This window comes from Papio anubis, chromosome 4, assembly GCF_008728515.1.
Source record: "Papio anubis isolate 15944 chromosome 4, Panubis1.0, whole genome shotgun sequence".
Taxonomy (NCBI): Eukaryota; Metazoa; Chordata; class Mammalia; order Primates; family Cercopithecidae; genus Papio; species Papio anubis.
The window spans coordinates 172,635,092-172,652,281 of record NC_044979.1 but is presented as its reverse complement, the minus strand read 5'-3'; the positions used below and the strand labels follow the sequence as shown (position 1 = coordinate 172,652,281).

The 17,190-nt window shown below is 38.0% G+C and overlaps 1 protein-coding gene across 11 annotated transcripts in view; it reads right to left on the bottom strand.

Moving 5' to 3' along the window:
• The window catches only part of TTC3 (tetratricopeptide repeat domain 3), a 120,685-nt gene that overhangs the window by 56,480 nt on the left and 47,015 nt on the right, over window positions 1-17,190 (bottom strand). For all 11 annotated transcript variants that reach the window (XM_009202259.4, XM_017956449.2, XM_017956447.3 and 8 more), the window contains 5 exons: window positions 14,740-14,824; window positions 11,589-11,723; window positions 8,440-8,520; window positions 6,488-6,600; window positions 2,168-2,288 (listed from right to left, as the gene is read on the bottom strand). In XM_009202259.4, the coding sequence (XP_009200523.4) occupies window positions 2,168-2,288; window positions 6,488-6,600; window positions 8,440-8,520; window positions 11,589-11,723; window positions 14,740-14,824 (535 nt within the window). The remainder of the gene's footprint in view (window positions 1-2,167; window positions 2,289-6,487; window positions 6,601-8,439; window positions 8,521-11,588; window positions 11,724-14,739; window positions 14,825-17,190) is intronic.

The following is a 17,190-nucleotide window of genomic DNA, read 5'->3' as shown; positions in this document are numbered from 1 at the left end:
TAAAGTGTAGTTCAGTGGTTTTTAGCATATTCACAGGATGTACCGACATCACCACAATCTAAATTTAGAACATTTTCAACAAGAAACTCCATATGCATTAGCAGCCCCTCCTCATTTTCCCCTAACCTCCCAGGCCCAGCAATCACTAGTCTGCTTTCTGTCCTATATACAGATTTGCCTATTCTGGAGATTTCATACGAATGGACTCACACAAGCCCTTTGTGTTTGGCTTCTTTTATTTAGCATAATGTTTCCAAGGTTCATACATGCTGTAGCATGTTATCAAGTACTTTTTTTTTTTTTTTTGAGACAGGGTCTCACTCTGTTACTCAGGCTGGAGTGCAGTGGCACAATCTCAGCTCACTGAAACCTCTGCCTCCTAGGTTCAACTGATCCTCCCACCTCAGCCTCCTGAGTAGCTGGGACTACAGGTGTGTGCCACCATGTTTGGCTAATTTTTGTATTGACGGGTTTCGCCATGTTGCCCAGGCTGGTCTGGAACTCCTGAGCTCAAGCAAGCTTCCTGCCTTGGCCTCCCAAAGTGGTGGGATTACAGGCATGAGCCACCACACTTGGCCATTTGTTTTTGAGGCAGACTCTCACTCTGTTGCCCAGGCTGCACTGCAGTGGCACAATCAAGGCTCACTGCATCCTCAACCTCCCAGATTCCAATACTTATTTACCTATTTATCAGTTGATGAATACTTGGGCTATTTCCCATTTTGGGCTATTATGACTAACGCTGCTATGAACATTCACGTACAAGTTTTTGTGAGAACGTGTTTTCCTTTCTCTGTACACACCTAGGAGTGAAACTGCTGGATCATATGGTATGCTATAGTTTGAATGTTTGACCCTCCAAACCACATGTTGAAATCTGATCCCTGGTGTTGGAGGTGAGACACAGTGGGAGGTGTTTGAGTCATGGCCACGAATCTCTCATGAATAGATTAATTCCCTCCCTGGGGTGAGTGAGTTCTCACTCCATTAGTTCCCTAAAGAGTTGGTTGTTAAAAAGAGTCTAGCACTTCCCCGTCTCTCACCATATGATCTCTACAGACTGGGTCTCCTACGCCTTCTCACATGAGTAGGAGCTGCTGAAGGCCCTCACCAGCAGATGCTGACACCATGCTTCTTATACAGACTGCAAAACCATAAGCCTACTTTTCTTCATAAATCACCCAGTCTCAAGTACTCCTTTATAGCAACACAAATGGACTGAGACATGGTAACTCTATGTTTAACTGACTATTTTCCAAAGCAGCTGCATCATTATACATTACCACCATCAGTGTCTGAATGTTCCCATTTTTCTATACCCTTGCCAATATTTATTGTCTACCCACATCCTAGTGAGTGTGAAGTGGTATCTCACTGTGGTTTCGATTTGTATTTCTCTGATAGCTAATAATGCTGAATATCTTTTCATGTGCTAATTGGCCATTTGCATATCTTCTTTGCAGAAATGTCTATTCAGATCCTTTGTCTACTTCTTAAATTAGATTATTTGTCTTTTTATTATTGAGTTGTACAAGTTGACTTCTGTGGTTTTAAAAGCTTCAGCCAAAATCAAGTTCTGAGTATATGTGAGAGTTCACTACAAGTAAAAGCCTATCTCAGTCATTTCACACATAAGTCTTTCTAGAATAAGCAAAGCATCTTTATGCTTCTGGATGTGAGACTAAATTCATATTTTTCTGAATCTTCAAGTACCATCTCAGTAACTGTGGTAACTTTATGATGAAACAACAATACTATACCTTCCTCTAAGTACAACCAAGTCCAGCATACTACAGGATCACGTACACTCAGAAGTCAGAATGCCTGGACTCAAGTCCCAAGACCACGATTTGCTTGCTGTTTCACCTTGAGTGCATCATTTCACCTCTCTAAACTTAACCTTCCTCATCTGTAAAATGGGAATGATCACAGTGCCCCCTGCACAGGCCTGCTGTAAGGATTAAGCATAACGATAAGTCGAAGGTACAGGACTGGCACATAGAAAACATTCAATAAATGTCAGAGAATCTCAATAGACTGTAGAGGGGAAATGCATGTAAGGGAAGTGGGGATGGAATGCTCCTACTTCTCTGCCTCCTGCTACCTGAGTCAGTCAATGCAGATAAGCATTCACAGTAAGAAACACTTTGCAAAAATAAATGGTTACCTTTATTTTTTGTGGCTGAGACTCTTCAATAATCACATTACTTGTGGGCCAAGTTAACACTCCAGGAAGACGATAAATCAAGGTTCTTGCTTTCTCAAAGTGATTGAGAGCTTCTAGAAATCTAAAATCAAAATTATGAAAAAGGCATTAAAGATGTAAAATGGTATTTTCATTCCCCTCAACAAAAGTCACCAAAGATCTCAAGCTTACTGGGACGAATACATTTGCTGAATCACTGAACAGCAATATTCAATGTAACCTAAATTTTCTTTAAAAAAACAAAGTCACTATTGCTGTTTTGCTACAAAAGTAATACGCATTAAACACAACTCGTCTTGGACACTGGCTTTATTGTGCTAGGTGTACACTAGTTTTTTGTTGTTGTTGTTTTTGTTGCTGTTTTTGAGATGGAGTCTCACTCTGTCACCCAGGCTGGAGTGCAGTGGCGCGATCTCAGCTCACTGCAACCTCCACCTCCTGAGTTCAGCGATTCTTTCTGCCTCAGTCTCCCAAGTAGCTGTAACTACAGGCACGCACCACCACACCCGGCTAATTTTTGTATTTTTTTAGTAGAGAAAGGGTTTCACCATATTGGCCAGGCTGGTGCCGAACTCCTGACCTCATGATTCGCCCGCCTAGGCCTCCCAAAGTGCTGGTACAGGAATGAGCCACCACGCCCGGCCAATGTACGCTAGTTCTTTTAAAGTTGATACTTACTTTTTAAAGTTTCGAACAATTGAAACAGAAAATTGAATAATCTGTTCAATCTTTGTTTCATTAACTAAACTAAAGTAGATTCTTATACAGAAACAGCAAACTTCCACTTCAACTAATAATTCATAAATAGGGGAATTTTTATTTTATTTGACTCTATTAGGACAACGGTAGTAAAAATTTCTCTGCTAAAAAATTTTTTTTAAGGCATCATGTATTCTGGACGTTTTCTCTCAACCATAAAACAGTAAATTATTTTAACAAAACAAATATTTAAATGTGTATTTAAATTGCTTTAACTATAAATATGAAATGTTTTAGTTCTGATTTCATTCATGATTTGAAGAAATAAGGTCAACAGATTCCCACAGTCCAGTCAACGAATACTGAAGTACTTAATTATAAAGTTAACCAAGGCTGGGCGCAGTGGCTCATGCTGGTAATTTCAACACTTTGGGAGGCCAAGGCAGGTGAATCACCCGAGATCAGGAGTTCGAAACCAGCCTGACCAACATAGTGAAACCCTGTCTCTACTAAAAATACAAAATTAGCTGGGTGTGGTGGTACATGCCTGTAATCCCAGCTACTTGGGAGACTGAGGCAAGAGAATTGCCTCCAGGAGGCAGAGGTTGCAGTGAGCTGAGACTGCGCCATTGCACCCCACCCTGGGCAACAAGAGTGAAACTCTGTCTCAACAAAAAAAAAAGTTAACCAAGTCTTTATTCATCTCTTCACACTAGAGAAGACTCTCCTGCCTTCTCTAATCCTGAAATGACTTCCCAATTTAAAAACTTATTTTTGCCTACAGCTACAGTAAGATTCACGTGCAGAAAAGCTAGACCACCATCCACCGTAAGACAGTCATACATCACAGGATTTCAAAGCAGAAACTGCACATTGCAACACCAAAAAACAGCGTATTTGCTATTCAGTCCCACACCGTAATATTCAGAAATTAAAATGTAAATGCTTTTCAATATGGAAAAGACTTTCTAGTTTTGCACAATCTCCATGATTCTAAACATTTAAGTAATTTTTCTAGACCTTGTGAATTTGCATGTGACTGCTACATCAAACGGTTATAACCTAAACAATTTATACTAAACTTTTAAACTAGTTTCATTTGCTAATCCTGTAAAGGTGCTTGCTAAGTCCTCACTTTCCCTGCATCTACTTGATCCTTAATATAGCTTAGCTAAGACAGACAGTAATTTCACAAAGTACAGAAAAGCTTTCTTTCTTTTTTTTTGAGATGGAGTGTCACTCTGTCACCCAGGCTAGAGTGCAGTGGCACAATCTCAACTCACTGCAACCTCTGCCTCCTGGGTTCAAGCAATTCTCCTGCCTCAGTCTCCCGGTAGCTGGGACTACAGGTGCACACCACCACACCCGGCTAATTTTTGTATTTTTAGTAGAGACGGGGTTTCACCATATTGGTCAGGCTGGTCTCGAATTCCTGACCTCAGGTGATTCACCCACCTCGGCCTCCCAAAGTGCTGGGATTCCAGGTGTGGACCACTGTGCCTGGCCAAAAAAAAAACTTTAATTTAAAAAAATCTATAAAGGAGGTTCTAGGCACATTCTAAGCCTGGGGTGGGGGGTTCCGCCAAAATCTCACAAAATTTCCCCTAACAAGTTAAATGAAAATTGAAAGATAGTTAGAAATTATAAATAATATTCAATCGGTCAACAATTATTTCTTTATACAGTAATCTAAAATACCTACCTCTATACTGGGTACAAGTGGCAGAACAGATTTTCTTTTTTTAAAGCTCAAGACATAATCCTGTCCCCTCGGGGACATACTGACATTCAGGGAGACAAGACTAAGAGACATGAGGCATTTAGAGAACAGCTTCAATATTAAACTATGAGTAAGGATTACAACTACAATAGAGTTCAGAGGAGAGACTTTTATTCCTAACTCATTATGTCTTTGAACACATAGATATCTCTTATTTAAAACCATCTTTATACAGATTTTTAAAAAATAATTAAATCAAAAAATTAAACAATCAGATTTTAAAAACATTATATCAATTTACTCACTACAGATGATTATACTACAGATGATTATACACTAGACTATTCAATCTTTAATGTCAAATTACTATATTGCTGACTTACTAGATTTAAAATCAGGAAGTACCAAGAACTGCAATGACTGGCCTTGCTTTAACAATTAATATTGATAGTGTATTTAATAAATGGTGCTGGGAAAATTGGCTAGCCATAAGTAGAAAGCTGAAACTGGATCCTTTCCTTACTCCTTATACGAAAATTAATTCAAGATGAATTAGAGACTTAAATGTTAGACCTAAAACCATAAAAACCCTAGAAGAAAACCTAGGCAATACCATTCAGGACATAGGCATGGCCAAGGACTTCATGTCTAAAACACCAAAAGCAACGGCAACAAAAGCCAAAATTGACAAATGGGATCTAATTAAACTAAACAGCTTCTGCACAGCAAAAGAGACTACCATCAGAGTGAACAGGCAACCTACAGAATGGGAGAAAATTTTTGCAATCTATTCATCTGACAAAGGGCTAATATGCAGAACCTATAAAGAACTCAATCAAATTTACAAGAAAAAAACAACCCCATCAAAAAGTGGGCAAAGGATATGAACAGACACTTCTCAAAAGAAGACATTCGTACAGCCAACAGACACATGAAAAAATGCTCATCATCACTCGCCATCAGAGAAATGCAAATCAAAACCACAATGAGATACCATCTCACACCAGTTAGAATGGCAATCATTAAAAAATCAGGGAACAACAGGTCCTGGAGAGGATGTGGAGAAATAGGAACACTTTCACACTGTTGGTGGGACTGTAAACTAGTTCAACCATTGTAGAAAACAGTGTGGCGATTCCTCAAGGATCTAGAACTAGAAATACCTTTTGACTCAGCCATCCCATTACTGGGGATATACCCAAAGGATTATAAGTCATGCTGCTATAAAGACACATGCACACGTATGTTTACTGCGGCACTATTCACAATAGCAAAGACTTGGAATCAACCCAAATGTCCATCAGTGGCAGACTGGTTTAAGAAAATGTGGCACATATACACCATGAAATACTATGCAGCCATAAAAAAGGATGAGTTTGTGTCTTTGTAGGGACATGGATGCAGCTGGAAACCATCATTCTCAGCAAACTATCGCAAGAACAGAAAACCAAATACCACATGTTCTCACTCATAGGTGGGAACTGAACAATGAGATCACTTGGACACAGCAAGGGGAACACCACACACCGGGTCCTATTGTGGGGAGGGGGGTGGGGAGGGATAGCATTAGGAGACATACCTAATGTAAATGACGAGTTAATTGGTGCAGCACACCAACATGGCACATGTATATATATGTAACAAACCTGCACGTTGTGCACATGTACCCTAGAACTTAAAGTATAATAACAAATATATATATATTGATAGTGATATTTCATTCAGGTCCTCAAAGTAAATCACAATTATGATAGTGTGCTACAGAGGAAATATCAAAATAATTCCAGAAAATGGATCATTATCATATTGGATTTTAAATGAGTTACCAGCCTACAGCTTAAATTAGTGTCATTTCTACTAACCTGTTTTTTTTCAAGTATACTTTTCCAATTCCACAGTAGGCCAAGCAGTCAAGTCCCTCATTGGGGTAGTGTTCAATAATCCTCTTAAACTGGTTTTCAGCTTCAGATAATTCCTTCAATAGCAGTGAAAACAATGATCACTTACATACAAAGAGAAATACTGAAATAAATTTTACCTAAAGGTTGATTTTTTTAATAATATTAAAATAACAACTGCATATCCCCAAATTCCTGTAGCAAAATTATACCTCTGTGTTTCACTTTCTTAGGAATTACATAAATTTCTGATCATATGGATAGTCAGAGACACAACCAAACCAATCCAGCTGAACACATCAGACAATCAACCTACAAGCATTTACCAGTACACACTAAGGGCCTGGCAGGTGCTGGCTAATACTAAAAAGAGTCAAATCGTGTTTTTGTTTTTGTTTTTTTAAAAAAGGCTAATTATGGTGTAAACACACCATAACATAGATCCTATTAAGTGCTAATCCCTTGGAAGGAATGCCATTCCAATGATATTATCACAGTCTTTTGTGGCATAAGATGGATGAAAGCTGTCTTAAAAACAGCTCTTTAGGAAAAACTTAACATAACTTAGAGTACATTCTTTTTTTAGTATTCTCAACAGTGAAAAACCACTAAGTTGAATGAATTTTGTTTTTGGAAAACATCCAAAAGACACTCAGTTCTAAGAAATACTGGTAACCCTACCGTGAGTGAAAAAAAGAAATGTCACTACAAAATAGAGCTTTGAGGCCAGTTCCAACAGAGGCATTCTAAAAGTGTTTGAAGCAAGGGCTGTCCTCTGATGAAATTCTTCCAAACATGTAAGTTCTACTATAACATGTTTTTTTTTTCCCAAATCATTCTATTTTACATTAAATCACAAATGTAATAAATGATTTCTTCAATTCTAATAAGGTAAAATATGGTATTTATTATTATTCTGTCAGGAATAAAATTAAAATCATGAAGTTCTGTCTCCAACTGTCTCTTGGAAAATAGAATTAGACAGCATTCATGGGAGACATTAACCTGTGACACTGAGATCAAGGAAAATGAACCTTGGGCACTGTCGACTTCTGGGAGAGAACAGAACGTAAAAGACTACTTAGATCCTTGCTAGGTGGCAAGTTAGGGTTAAACCTTCATCTAGACAGGGAAAAACAGAGCCCAAATTATATATTATACTTGAGGTCATTCTAGAGCATTTCAACATTTATAGCAAACTCAAAACCTCAGAAAGCAAAGTTATAATGCCGAACAGTATAGGTAGGTAAACATTCCAGGAGAGCAAGGCAGGAGCATGACTAATGGAAATCCTGGGAGCTCATGTCTATACACTGACTACATGCAGTTATAGGAAGCCTGCAATCTAGAAATAATACAATACCTAAGTACTTTCTACCTAGAAATAAGAGATATTAACATTATCGTTACCTGTGTTTTTCTAGGAAAACAACATAACATGAAACCTCCCTACGTCCATTCCCTCCTGCCATCACTAAAGGCAGCCATTATCTTCAATTCTATATAAACATAATCCATATTTTTTTCACTTTTTTACAAGATGCACAGAATTCTTAAACAGTATACAATACTATTATGTATATTTTCCAAATTATATATAAGTGGGATCACAATGTTTATGTCCTCCAACTTGCTTTTCCCCCAAGATTATGTTTCTGAAATCTATCTATCATGATACATTATGTCCTAATTTTTATACAAATAAAAAGTAGATCCCCACTGATTGCCTGGCAAAGTCTTTTTCTAATAGGAACAAACTAAATATTCTTTAAAAACACAAACTAAATTAAACTGAGACATTTCAGACAAAATTATCAGAAGGTACAGAGAAGAAAATGGGTCAAAATGAGAAAACAACTATTATAAGGTATGTCACTATCATTTTAATTGTTTATTACCACTGTTACAAATCTTACCTCAGGCTGTCCTATTCCAAGGAGAGAAATGGCAAGTCCATAGACAACCAAGACATAGTTGATCATGGCCAGGTTCAATTGCTGTCAATAAAAATGCCTCAGTTAAAAATCTGAACATAATTCTGCCCAATCTGCATCTAGTCACAACAGAAAAAGAAGTGTAATAGAATCTCGCTAATCAATCTTACTAATCAATGATTGTCATAAAAACTAATCAGTATGATTGGCCAAATCGAATTAGAAAAGAGATTTTTGTCCCAATAAAGCAGTTATCCTGCTATTTAAAACACAGAATCACTGTCTCAGAGTTCCTTAAGGCACAGTTCATAATAGATTAATTTCTAATTAAAGTCATATTATTTTTCATATAAGGGGTACTAGTGGCAGATTAAGACATTTACTTAGCTATTATAGGCTACTTCAGAGATACTGTGGGTTCGGCTCTGGAGCATCACAATAAAGCAAATATCACAATCAAGTGAGTCTCACAAACTTATGGGTTACCCAGTGCATATAAAAGTTATGTTTAAGCGATACTGTAGTTTATTAAGTGTGTACTAGCATTATGTCTATTAAACAATGTATACACCTTAAGATTTTATTGCTACAAATGCTAATGATCATCTGAGGCTTTACTGAGTCATAATCTTTTTTTAAACTTTTTTAAAAATTATACTTTAAGTTCTGGGATACATGTGCAGAACATGCAGGTTTGTTACGTAGGTATACACATGCCGTGGTGGTTTGCTGCACCCATCAACCCGTCATCTACATATTTTTGTTGGTGGATGGTTTTGCCTTGATATTGATGACTGCTAACTGTTCAAGGTGGTAGTTCCTGAAAATTAAGGTGCTGCAGCAATTTCTTAAAATAAGACGACAATGAAGTCCGTCGTACTGATTGACTCTTACTTTCAGAAAAGGTTTCTCTGTAATATGTGATGCTTTTTGACAGCATTTTACCCACACTAGAACTTCTTTCAAAATTGGAGTGGCAAATCCTGCCACTGCCTGATCAACTAAGTTTCTCATTTCAACAATATTCACAGCATCTTCACGAGGAGTAGGTTCCATTTCAAGAAATGACTTTTTTTGTTCATGTGTAAGAAGCAACTCCGTATCCCTGCAAGTTTTATACTGAGGTTGCAGCAATTCAGTCACATCTTCAGGCTCCACTTCTAATTCTCTTGCTTGTTCCACCACATCTGCAGTGACTTTCTCCACTAATGTCCTGAACCCCCCAAAGTCATCCATGAGGGCTGGAATTCACTTCTTCCAAACTCCTGTTGATGTTGATATTTTGATCTCTCACATGCATCATGAACGTTCTTTATGGTATCTAGAGTGGTGATCCCTTCCAGAAGGTTTTCAATTTACTTTGTCCAGATCCAACAGAGGAATCACTATGGCAGCTACAGCCTTACAAAATATGTTTCTTAAATAATAAGACTTGAAAGTCAAAATGACTCCTTGATCCATGTGCTACCAGGCATGAAAACAACATTCATCTCCTTGTACACGTACCAAATCTCTTGGGCAGGTGCATTGTCAATGAGCAGTAGTATTTGGCAAGGAATCTTTTATTCTAGCAGTAGGTCTCAACAGTGGGCTTAAAGTACTTAGTAAACCTTGCTGTCAACAGATGTGCTGTCATTCATGCTTTGTTGTTCCATTTCTAGGGCTCCAGGCAGAGTGAATTAGCATAATTCTCAAGGGCCTGCAGATTTTTGGAAAGTAAATGAGCACTGGCTTCAACTTAGGTCACCAGCTGCATCAACCCCTAATGAGTAATGAACCCATCCTTTTTGAAGCTTTGAAACCAGACATTGACTTCTCTCTAGCTATGAAAGTCCTAGACGGCATCTTCTTCCAACAGAAGGTTGTTTTGTCTCCATTGACAATCTGTTGTTTAGCATAGCCACCTTCATCAATGATCTTCACTAGATCTTCTCAATAACTTGCTGCAGCTTCTCCATCAGCACTTGCTGCTTCACCTTGCACTTTTACGTTATGGAATTGGCTTCTTTCCTTAAATCTCATGAACCAACTTCTGCTAGTTTCAAACTATTCTTCTGCAACTTCCTCACCTCTCTCAGCCTTCACAGAAGAGAAGAGTTATGGTCTTGCTCTGGATTAGGCTCTGGCTTAAGAGAATGTTATGGCTGGTTTGATTTTCCACCCAGACCACTAAGACTCTCCACATCGGCAAGAAAGCTGTTTCACTTTCTTGTCATTCATGTGTTCATTAAAGTAGCACTTTTAATTTCCTTCAAAAACTTTTTCTTTGCATTCACAGTTTGGCTATTTGGCACAAGAGGACTAACTTTCTGCCTGTCTTGGCTTTCAACATGCCTTCCTCACGAAGCTTAATCATTCTAGTTTTTCATTTAAAGTGAGAGATGTGCAACTCTTCCTTTCACTTGAATACTTAGAGGCCATTGTAGGGTCATTAATTGGCCTAATTTCAATATCATGTCTCAGGGAACAGGGAGACTTAAAGAAGTGGGTGGAGATAACAGCTGGTTGGCAGAGCACTCAGAACACACACACACAATTTTATTAAGTTCCCTTTCTTATATAGGCACAGGTTGTAGTGCCCCAAAATAATTACAATAGTAACATCAAAGATCACTGATCACAGATATAGTGATAATGATAATGAAAAAGTATGACATATTGTGAGAATTACCAAAATGTGACACAGAGACACAAGGTGAGCACATGCTTTCGGAAGACTGGTACCGACAGACCTGCTTGACATAGGATTGCCACAAATCTTCAATTTGTAAAAAATGCATTGTCTGCAAAGTGCAATAAAGCAAAACATAATGAAATGAGGTGTGCCTATACTTTCTTCCTGGGTGAAAAGGTGTGACTAAAGTGAGTTGAAATCCTTGATTTAGAGAAAAAGTCAGTTCTAATGACCCTAAACTACAGTCAAGGAGAGAGTATAAACATGGATCACCTATTGAGCATACTCGTGAAGTCTGAATTGGAGCACTACCTGCTTCCCACAACCTGAAGTAGATTCAGCCAATCTCAGCAAGGTCTTAGGTATATGACTACAAAGACTTAAGGCCTTGGTTCTCTTCTGCATTCATCTGAGGTGCATTAGCACTGATAAACAAGTTATGATATGGCAAATTTACCTTTATTTTTTGAGGATCTAAACCATTCAGCAACTCTGTAAAGGCCTGTGCGGCACTGCGGCAACGCTGCTCCAATAAGGCCGTATAGCCATCTTGAATTAAGCTTCTCAACATTTTCATTATATTAGCAAAATCCTGGAAAAAAGAAATTCTATTTCAGTAACCCGAATCTACATATTTTTAATTTAAAACTTAAGATGCCAAGTTCATAGTAATATTTTATAACTAATGATAAAAAGTTTAAATCAATACCCAAACTACCCTTATTCATCATATTCCTTTCTCAACAGCACACTTTTAAAGTAAAAAATGAAAATGTACCGCTTTACCATCTTAATTGCAACACCTCTTCTGTTGCCTGTGACAAAGGTGGCTCATTTTACACTACATGGCACTAAGCCTCACTTGCTCTCCAGACTAAACAGAGAGCATTTTTAAGTTTTAACAATATATATGAAAAACACTAGCTATCATTTAAAATAAATTGTTTGGGAGTAGAACAATTAGACACTTAAGAACACACAATCAATATTCTGATCACTACCAGATATTAACAACTGCCATCCTGCTCTGAAACAAACCTTAATTCTAAGCAAGAAATAAATATTTCAATTGTTAACTGTACTCCTGCCTAACATATATTTGAATATAACTAGATAAAATTACTGGGAGAGATAACAATAGGTTAAATGCAAAAGGAATAACATAAGGAACAAAAAAATAAAACAAAATTGCTATCATGTACCCTTAAACTAAGAAAAACTTTGCAATTTGAATACACATTATAATTTGAATTCATATTTTAGTGACATGGGAATAAATGTAAGTCACCAAAGTTCCATAAAGATTGGAGAGGCAAGGCTAGACATTAAGCCTAAAATCTCACTCCTTGCTATACACGTGTGCGCCATTCAAAAGGGCAGCAACTGCAAGTATGTATGCTGTATTACCTCACTGTTCCTAAAAATGAAGATCCAAAAGGAGACCCCACTGCACAAATCACAGAAGAAAAAGCAGTTTGTTTACCCATTAACAAAAGCCTTCTGCTGGCCATTTTATTTTATTTACTTATTTTTTTTTTTTTTTGAGATGGAGTCTTGCTCTGTCGCCAGGCTGCAATGCAGTGGCACGATCTCGGCTCACTACAACCTCCGCCTCTGGAGTTCAAGCAATTCTCCTGCCTCAGCCTCCCGAGTAGCTAGGACTACAGGCATGCGCCACCACACCCAGCTAATTTTTTGTTTTTTTAGTAGAGACGGGGTTTCGCCATGTTAGCCAGGATGGTTTCAATCTCTTGACCTCGTGATCCACCAGCCTTGGCCTCCCAAAGTGCTGGGATTACAGGAGTGAGCCCCTGCACCTAGCCTCTGCTGGCTTTTGAATCAATGAATCAAAGTTTGGCAGAGCGCTCCCCAGAATATGCATGGAAAAGAGCAGCTCTCACAAAAACTTAAAAGCTCGAAGATGCCGGGCGCGGTGGCTCACGACTGTAATCCCAGCACTTTGGGAGGCCGAGGCGGTCGGATCACAAGGTCAGGAGATCGAGACCACAGTGAAACCCCGTCTCTACTAAAAATACAAAAAATTAGCCGGGCGCGGTGGCGGGTGCCTGTAGTCCCAGCTACTCAGGAGGCTGAGGCAGGAGAATGGCGTGAACCCGGGAGGCGGAGCTTGCAGTGAGCCGAGATCGCGCCACTGCACTCCAGCCTGGGCGACAGCGCGAGACTCAGTCTCAAAAAAAAAAAAAAAAAAAAAAAAAAAAAGAAAAGCAGCCTGGCGTGTTAATTTGAGATTTTCTCTTTTTTAAGCAGAAGAATACAAACACAACTCATTTAAAACAAGCCATACTTGTTTTAAGATATGAACTTGAAGTTGCAAATGATGATGTGCTAGCCCTACAAATACTAGTTATTAGCCTTTCATAAACTTATTCCATTTTAATCTTATTCTCATTCTTTTTCTTTCTTCTTTAAAGGAGACAGGGCTCCCAAACTAGTGAGAGGCATAAAAAAAGAAAACAAAAGAAAATAATAATTAATTAATTAATTAATTAATTCAGGGCCTTACTATGTTGCCTAGGCTGGAGAGCAGTGGCTAATCCTCTCACCTCAGCCTCCTGAGGATCTGGGACTACAGACACGTGTCACTATGCCCAGCTTTCTTTATCAGTCTAGAAATAAGATCCATACAGCCTCATGCTTTCATTGGAAGTCACTTCCCTCAATACAACATAAATGATCTGTCCTGAAAGCTCCAGCAGAGCAGGCCGAAATCACATCCCTGCACACCCAATCTCTCTCAGTCCTCAGCATATGGAGAGAGACTCAATCAAACTGTGTTGAATGAACAAACAGAGGCTCAAAGACACCAATCATATTTATTTAAATAGTCTTTTCATCTTCACAGGCTGTCATCTATTTAAGTATTTCATGGTTTTTAGAGTCAGTAAAAATCAATGTAAAAAGATATAATTTAAAATCTCCAACCGTAAGAAATTCTCAAAAATGCTTTTAAGCAAATTACTAGGAATCTATTTTAGTTATTTGTAAAATATCTGTTATGTATACTTAAAAAAAGATCCACGTTTTGAAACAAGGATTCTATTCCATGTTAATGTATATTTTCCATCACGAAGTAACATAAAAAGAATTTTATATACAACATTATCTGATTAAGTTAAATCATTTAAAGAATAAAAGTTTTTTCTTTAATGACTTTAGAGTAAGTATAATGAAACTGTGTTTAAATATTTTTAAAATAAAGTTAATATTAGTGTTAACTCTTTGAGAAGCAAATAACTCCACAGTGTTAATCATTAGTTAAACTTCTAGCTAATATAATTATCAAGTTAATATTTAAATTAGTGATAGATTGGATTCTTAGCAGTCACATATATTAAATTATATGTCTATAACAGCTGGGTGCGATAGCTCACGCCTGTAATCCCAACACTTTAGGAGGACTGCTTGAGGCCAGGAGTTTGAAACCAACCTGGACAACATAGTGAGACCCCACCTCTACAAACTACAATATAATACAATAATTATATTTTAAAAATCTTAAGAGATGTACATGATTAGAACTTTATTCATGTGAACAATGTTTTGTTCAAAGAGTTTTGCTTTTTCCATTGGAAAAGCTTCTCCATTACCTGGTGTGCAGCTCTGGAAGATTTAGAAAACTGTTTCTCCAAGATATTCTTCAAATCTGCTGGTAAAGTCAATGGTGAACTACAACTAAAAGAAAAAAAAACATTTTTAAAAACCATTTTAAAATAAAACAGTTCTACTTATATAAAGAAAAAATAGAGCCAGGCACAGTAGCTCACACCTGTAACCCCAGCACTTTGGGAGGCCGAGGCGGGTGGATCACCTGAGGTTAGGTGTTCGAGACCAGCCTGACCAACATGGTGAAATCCTCTCTCTACTAAAAATACAAAAATTAGCCTGGTGTGGTGGTACATGCCTGTAATCCCAGCTACTTGGGAGGCTGAGGCAGGAGAACTGCTTGAGCTCAGGAGGTGGAGGTTGCAGTGAGCCGAGATCACACCACTGCACTACAGCCTGAGCGACAGAGCAAGACTCCATCATCTAAAAAAAAGAAAGAAAAAAATATAGAATCTCAATATTAGTTCACTCTCATCCCTCCAATGTGACAGAGAGAAGAAAAAAATCTATTTACTGAAGGCCATGTAAAATACTGAGTAAATGGTAAGCCATACAAGTTGGCCATTCTTTTGGGGGGAATTGGCATTTTGGCAATATTTCTATTAGAAATTTCTATACTCAATGCAATCTCAATAAACATTCCTATAAAATCAGAGGTGGAGGGAAACCAGATGAATTGATTATAAAGAAAATATGGAAAAGCAGCTTTTGAAAAAAGAGAAAAATTAAGGGGTATTTGCCTTGATCTGCAGTCACTAGTAACAACATTGTCCTAAAACAATAAATGTGCCCAATAAACAGTGCAAAGATGTTCAATGTGATGGGAAAATCTAATAATAAGATATAAGCATTTCAGAATGTCTGATTCCCTAAGTTGGTAAGAGTAAGAAAATCTGAGGCACTTGATGTGGAGTTTTCTGAAAGCCCTTCTGACATCAGATGTATAGATTTTTTCCAATACCAAATATTGTCATTTTTCCGTATCAATTCAACTGCCCAACACAAAATGAGTGTGCAATAATGCAATTCAGTTCTGATACTAACTCCCAGAGTTAGCGCAGAGCTCACAGGGTAAAGAATCAGTCCCACCAGACTGCCCTCACTTCAGCTGCAAGTGCGGTACACAAGTTACCCACACTCCTGCCCTGCTGACTATAAGAGGGTTCCCATGATTCCCTCTTCAAGCTCACTAGAAAAACACATGGAACTCAAGGAAGTGCTTGCTATTACCAATTTATTATAAAGGATACAACTCACAAACAGCCTAGAGGAAGAGATGCATAGGAAGGTTGGGGAGTGCGAGGAGCTTTGTGCTCCCCTTGGGCATGCCGCTTTCCCAGCACATCAATGCATTCGTCAACCTAGAAGCTCCCCAAGCCCTCTTTTAAGGATTTTACTAAGGTTTCATTATGTAGGTATGTAGGTACAATTAACCACTGGCCACTGGTGCCTAACCTCAATTTCCAGCCCCCCTCCCCTCCTTGGAGGTCAGGTATGAGGCTGAAAGTCTTAGCCCTCTAATCAGGTGCTTGCTCTTTACGGTAACTAGACCTCCTCCTGAACTATCTGAGGCACTACTTTGAGTCACCCCATTAGCATAAACTCAAATACATGGAAAGGGGCTCATGATGAGTAACAAAATATACTCATATCATTCAGGAAATTCCATGGGCTTTGGGAGCTCTGTACCAGGAACTGGGACAAATACCAAACACACGTATTTTTTATTACACCGCACCCTCTTGTAGATTAGCAGGAGTGTGAACAGTGCCCATTTTCTGAGAGAACAATTTGGCAATATCTGTCAAAGTTAAAATTACACGTCCCCTTTGATACAGCAATCCCACTATAGAAACAACTTCTACACATTATTTACAAAGTATTTATTGTAAATATATATCAACAGGTGCACAAAGGTGCATGTGCAAGGATGTTTGAAGTACCATATGATTTATCCCTCTCAAAGGAAAGAAAGAAGAAAAAGAGAGAGATGGAGAGAGGGAAAGAAAGTGAGGGAGTAAAAGAGGAAGGAAGAGCCTAAATGCACAAAAATAGGGGATACGGCTATATTACAAAATACTGTGCAGCAAATGAAGAATGGAAGAGCTCTGTGTTCTGAACATGGGAAGAAACACAAGATATTTTGTAAAAGACAAAAAAGCAAGCTGTAGGTCAAAGTCATTCTAATAACAATGAAAATGATGGTGACAGCAATAATGACAGCTGAAGTACACTGAAGATTTACTATGTTCCAGGGCTCTAAGTGTTTTATGTGGTTATCCCATTTAATGATGAAATAGTCCCATATGGTAGATATTATTAAATAAGGAGTGTTCAGTTTGAAAAGAGAAACAGAATATCAGAAAAATAAATTTTTTTTTTAATAAAACAGGTTAAAATTACAATCCTGCATTCAAAAAATGACCATGTATTAA